The following is a 6,696-nucleotide window of genomic DNA, read 5'->3' as shown; positions in this document are numbered from 1 at the left end:
TCTTGATTTGTATTAGATTTTTTTTCTTTTAAATATCTTAAGTTATTTAAAATATTTTAGTTTTTCATTTTTCTATTTTTATTATCTTAAGTTGTTGTCAGTCTTGTTTTAGCCTAGACCCATATTCACCATCTATTAGACGGTATTAGACGGTATTATATGCACGCCAAACACATACGTATTGCAAAGTCAATTTTTGCGTATCAATAGGCTACCAGTTTTCGTTTTTATTTGGCGTACTATTTATACGCATTTTCATAAGACCGGGCTCTCTATTCTTGGGCTATGGTTAGACGTCTATTAACGTTTCACTGACAGCCCAAATCTAGCCTTGTTTTAGACGTCTTTTAAACGCAAAATTGCTTGCTGGGTGGTGTGTCACACTGGATAATGTTTACTTGATCTATCAGCAAAACGTAGTTTATGCCTTGTGTAAAACGGAGGTTTTGAGTTCTCGTACTTTCAGTAGGCTTATTCATCACAGTACAATTTGTTGAGAATGTGGAATTTATCTCTCAATGTGACTTTGCTTTCACTTTCGGGAAACAACCCAACGTATTGAATTTTTCTTAGTGATTGATGACGTTGAATCTGTTCAGAATATCTATTGGCTGCGACTTCAGGATCTGCGATCACACAAGGGCCATATTTGAGCAGTTCGTAAACAAGTCTTTAGGCACCTGAAACGAGAGAACATATTTCTTGTACAACGATGTTTCTGTCTAACAAAAAAGTTAAAATGCAGATCGCAGTTCTTCTGCTCATTGGGATCCACTTCGTTCATGCCGGTGAGTAGAGAGTGGAAAATTGTTTGAGACTCAAGAGCAATTAACGTTAGCTACAAACTCAAATACCGAGTTTTTGTATTGCGATTGATAATATATATATATATATATATAAACAATAATAATAATTATGCTGAGAAACAGGAGAATAGGAATTGCAGTGTATTCCAAAACATGCGCGTGTAATAAAAGAAATAAATACATAGCCTAAATAGCCTATAGTTATTGTAGTTAACAAGTATATTTATTGGTTTGAGTTTGAAAATGTAAAACATATTCTAGACTCCAGCATGCTAGTGTGCTGTATTAGATCAGTTTCATTTCTGACCTGAGAAGCGTTGTTCTGCCCGGATACCGATGACACGCTACTTGCCTTTAGTCTGCTATTAATTAGGAATAAACCTTAGCTTTCTGATTGTCTTACCACGTGTTTTGGAAAAGGTCCATTACAGCATAATAAAAATCTAAATGATTTTTTTTTCATAAGACCCAAAGAACTGGAAAGAAAAGAAAAAACTGTTTGGCGTAGTGTTAGGGAATTTTGACTGCAGTGTTTTGTCCACTAGATGGCGATACAATGACACGAAACATTTACATTTACATTCATTCATTCATTTGGCAGATGCTTTTATCCAAAGCGATTTACAGTTGAGGAATACAACAAGCGATTTACCACAAGATGACAATAAACACGAGAAGTGCATGTTATACAAGGTTTCAGTCATCGTTCAAACTAGTAAAAGCTAGGACTGGAAGAGATAAAGCAGACAACCCTTGGACAACAGACATATAATAGTCTACAGATCAGTCCCATCACTGAGATCTATGATCCTGTGTGTGAGAGAGAACGTGTGTGTATTTGTGTTGTAAGCTAAATAGCAGGATAAGCACCATTTTTTACTTCATATTTCACACTAATCTGGCGTCCTAAAATATCAGAAACTTATTGCATTTCATTCCTTTCACATGACTGAATCCGTTGCACTAATGCATAATAATAATAGTAATAATAATACATTCCTGTTAAATAGATTAATCAAATACAAATCATTATTGTATCATTTTACTTTCTTTGTTCAACTGTTGGACAGATTTCAAGTAATATATTCAAAACTAGATTTGTTCTTCTTACATTTGTCTTTGAAATCTCATATCTATATATAACATATCCATAGTTAACTGTGTCTAGATAGAAGTCTTTTTATCTGTCTTCTTGTGTTTGAAAGTAACTGGAATCAGAATAACTTCTGTGTTTTAGCTTGACCAATAAAACTGATTCTGAGTAAATGTTGTTTTAATAAAACACACAGCACATCTTGCTATATTTTAGTACAATAACTGACAAGGACTCAAATGTAAATTTAGGCAACTTAGGAAGATCTGGAATATGAACTTAATTAATAAACAACTAAAGCTACAGTCCTTTTGTAAATCAGGGTGTCATTTTTATGTTTTTCTTTTTTTGTTAGTCAATTTAAATATTGCAATAGGTAACTGTTTTCACCTGTTATGACATAAATTATTATGAATTTCAGTGTTGATGTTACACTTAAAGTGTGAATTTTGAACAGGTTTTATGTGGAGATGTCTAATTGAGATGATGACTAAACTTCTCTCTGTTTGTGTCTCGGTCCGCAGGAACACACTCTCTGAGATATTACTACACTGCTATGTCTGGAGTCAGTGACTTCCCAGAGTTCACAGTGGTCGGTCTGATTGATGAAGGGCAGTTTATATACTTTGACAGCAAGACAAAGGAAGCTGTGCCGAAGACAGACTGGATGAAACAGAATGTGGGAGCAGATTACTGGAACAGACAGACTCAGATTTTCACTGGCGGCCATCAGAGCTTCAAAGTCGACATTCAGACCCTAAAGGGACGCTTCAACCACTCAACAGGTAAGTTGGTAACAAACCCACCTACACACACAGCAAAAGCCATTAGTTTTACTTGCCAGTGAAATATGTCTTCCCACAGTGGTGTGTGTGTGTGGGGGGGTTCTAGTTTTGACTATTTTACATGCTAATGATATAGTGTTAGGAGTACAGCTACCATTAACATACCATTTACAATATCTTTTATTTTTATTTTATTTTATCAGTATTTAAAACGTGTTTGTTAAATAAACACTAATATCCACTGAGGACAGAAATGTTCACCTTTGTCTTTTTATTGTACAGTAAGGTAGTGATATTTTTAATATTTCACATTGGGACACTTTTACAATTCAGTCATATTTATGACTCAAACATTGTATGTTTCAGTTTTGGCAAAGGTGGTAAAAGCAGAACAAACAGAGACCCACACACACATATTCTCACACACATCCTATTGTCACATGACATCCTCTGCAGTGAATCAGTCAACAGCGGCTCTGATCGATTCAGTCAGTGAGTGATTCAGTCAAACCCATAATTTTTTTTTCTGTTACCCAGAACATCCTAGCAATTTACTAGCAAATGTGTGAGCAGAGGTCGTTTAGATGAGATGAAAATATTAGAATTTGTTTTAAAATTATTTTAATGGAAAAAAATTATCATAGTTATTGCATAAATATTAATTAGTACCATGAAATTCTCTCAAAATACAAAATATAAAAGAAAAAATATTATTAAACAAAAATATATTACATTGCTTTTACTGAAAATAGAAATGTGTGAGCAGAGATGCTTTAGATGAGATGAAAATATTAGGAGAAAAATTTATTATTTTCGATGGGGGAAAAAATTATCATAATTATAGCGTAAATATTCATTAGTACCATGAAATTATCTCAAAATACAAAAGAAAAAATATTATTAAACAAAAATATATAACATTGATTTTACTGAAAAATAAAAGTTACATTTCAGGTGTTCAAACTTCACGCTTTTAAAAGTGATTCAAATGTAAAACTACTTCAAACTTCAAGCTTTTTAAACTGCTTTCTCAAGCAACATAAAGTTTGTCTTGTCAATATTTTTAATCTAGTTTTTCTTTTGTAAGAAATGAACTGGTTCTGCTTCAGAAACAGAGGAGAAAAAGTTAAATATGTGAGCAGAGATGCTTTAGATGAGATGAACATATTAGAATTTTTTTAAAATTATTTTCAATGGGGAAAATGTATCATAATTATTGCATAAATATTAATTAGTACCATGAAATTCTTTCACAATGCAAAAGAAAAAATATTATTGAACAAAAATATATTACATTGATTTTACTGGAAATTTTAAAACGTTAAATTTCAGGAGTTCAAACTTCAAGCTTTTAAAGACAATTCAAATTTAAAACTAGTTCAAACTTCAAGCTTTTTAAACTGCTTTCTCAAGAAACAGAAAGTTTGTCTTTCAATATCTTTTTAATCTCGTTCTTCTTTAGTAAGAAATGAACTGGTTCTGCTTCAGAAACAGAGGAGAAAAGGTGAAATATGTGAGCAGAGATGCTTTAGATGAGATGAAAATATTAGAAAAAATAATTGTATTATTTTCGATGGGAAAAAATGTATCATAATTATTGCATAAATATGAATTAGTACCATGAAATTTTCTAAAAATATTATTGAACAAAAATATATTACATTAATTTTACTGAAAATAAAAAAAGCTGACCTGCTGAACTTTAGTGACATTAAAATGCTGTTTTAATACTGCAGGAATACAGTTGTGATACAAAAGGAAATAAAACACATGCTTTTCATTTAAGACCTAACAACTAAATAGCAACACCCTAGCAACCACCCAGAACACCATAGCAACATCCTAGCAAACACCTAGCAACCGCACAGAACACCCTAGCAACTTCCTAGCAACCATCCAGAGTACCCTATCAACTGCACAGTAACTGCCTAGCAACCACATAGCAATCTGTGTCTGAAAAGCTGGCACGAAATGTTCAATGTTTTTTACTCACATGTGACACGAAATGTTGGATGTTTTTTACTCACATGTGACACAGATCAGATGTTGCACAAGAGTAAACAGAAAAATCCGCACAAGATCTGATTCTTTCGCATCCGTTCTGAGTCGCTTTCAAATGTGGTTTTAAATAAGATACATATCCAGTATCTGGACATCTGACCTGCATCTGAACACATAAATCTGATTCCACTGGAAATAGCTCACATTGATTTTTACTTTCATCTTTTACTGAATAACCTCGAACTATTAGATATTTTGATGTTGTGAACTCAGCATACGCACAGACACAAGATTCATGTTTATATGCAGACATATTTGTCTGTTCACTTTTCCTGGATGCTTGTATATTTTAGTACCAACCAGTTCCATGAGCTAATCATAATTGCTCTCATCTTTATGTGGATGTTTGGTTTTGTGTAGAAAAAGAAGAGTGGAATATGTTCTGCTTAATCAACAAGTCTTAAAGATTGTATTAGAGGAAATGAGGAATGGTGAGTGATATAATAATCTGTGTTGGCTTTCTCTTCTCAGGTGTTCACACGTACCAGGTGATGTACGGCTGTGAGCTGCAGGATGATGGCACCAAACGAGGATATGAGCAGCATGGTTATGATGGAGGGGACTTCATCAGCCTGGATACGAACTCCTTCACCTGGACTGCTGCTAATCCTCAAGCAATGATGACCAAGAACAAATGGGATTCCACTGGAGCATACGCAATGAAGCAGAAAGCATATCTGCAGAACACATGCATCGAGTGGCTGCAGAAGTATGTGGGTTATGGCAAGGACACTCTGGAGAAAAAAGGTAATAATATGAGTTTCTGGGTCACTACAGAACACTGCATAGTGAGTGTTTATCATAACTGCATTCACATCTTTAGCTAGAAACAGAGCATGTTCATGCTTCATTAAAAACATTCTACTTAAAAATGAGAACAGGATGTAAAAGCCATACATGAGATATTTATGGTATAAACCTGCATATTTTACATCTTGGGCATCACTGGAGTATCTGTACATTATCTAGTTTAAGAAGTGTGCTGCCAGAAAACAGATAATATACAATAAAGTGAAAAATATGTATTCCTTAGCATAATGCTATATTATTATTATGCATAGTTTGGCATTTGTTAGGGGTTTTTATCATACAACAACACAACATATAAGTAAATCGAATTTTGTGAAACAATAACCCAAAAAGAACTTAAGACTTTATTGTGTATGCACACAGTGAAAAAAAAGGTTATAATTATCTGATAAAGCTATTGATATGAACTGTGCTCAAAATTACAACAGATTATAAGAAGAAATGTATAGCAATTATTTTATTGAAATGTTGGAGGCTTTGTCTAATTTTCTTATTCAATCCCACTTCATCATTTTTAATCATCTTCTCTCTTCAGTCTCTCCTCAGGTGTCTCTGCTGAAGAAGTCTTCCTCCTCTCAAGTCGTGTGTCATACTACAGGATTTTACCCCAAAGAAGTAACAATCTCCTGGCAGAAAAATGGACAAGATCATTATGAGAATGTGAATCTTGGTGAACTTCTTCCTAATGAGGACGGGACCTTTCAGAAGATGAGCACCATCACAGTTACAGCTGATGAGAGGAAGAACAACAAGTACAGCTGTGTGGTGGAGCATCAGGGCAAAACCATGGAAGAGATCCTGACAGAGGGTAAGAGTGATTAACTATGGCAAGACTGTCTTGATGAGTAGACCATGAGCAATGTTGATGGAGATCATTTGCTTTACTTCTGCAAACATAATATATCATGCACTGTATTATTAGCCTATTAGTTGGTGCCATCACTGTCACAGATTCTGTATCTTCTGAAATGTTCCACCTGTACAGGTTTCTAACATTGTCAGGCTCATTAGTGATCTGATGTTTTTATCTGCTCATATTCTTCAGATTCTCTTCCCATCGGCATCATTGTTGGTGGTGTTGTTGCGGCTGTCCTTGTGTTGGTGGTCATTGCTGTCGTTGTGTTTAAGGTGTTGCAGAAAA

The 6,696-nt window shown here is 34.1% G+C and overlaps 1 protein-coding gene across 1 annotated transcript; it reads left to right on the top strand.

Moving 5' to 3' along the window:
- Positions 1-739: 739 nt before the first annotated feature.
- Positions 740-6,683, top strand: LOC107710541 (BOLA class I histocompatibility antigen, alpha chain BL3-7-like; the record flags this gene model as incomplete). Its single annotated transcript, XM_016515324.1, has 5 exons — positions 740-788; positions 2,424-2,684; positions 5,217-5,492; positions 6,091-6,363; positions 6,601-6,683. Coding segments are annotated over exons 1-5 (942 nt in total), but the record flags the coding sequence as incomplete, so codon positions are not given.
- Positions 6,684-6,696: the final 13 nt, after the last annotated feature.

This window comes from Sinocyclocheilus rhinocerous, unplaced genomic scaffold, assembly GCF_001515625.1.
Source record: "Sinocyclocheilus rhinocerous isolate Xijiao unplaced genomic scaffold, SAMN03320098_v1.1 scaffold20081, whole genome shotgun sequence".
Lineage (NCBI taxonomy): Eukaryota > Metazoa > Chordata > Actinopteri > Cypriniformes > Cyprinidae > Sinocyclocheilus > Sinocyclocheilus rhinocerous.
The sequence above is the reverse complement of the archived record's forward strand: the minus strand, read 5'-3'. Positions and strand labels throughout refer to the sequence as shown.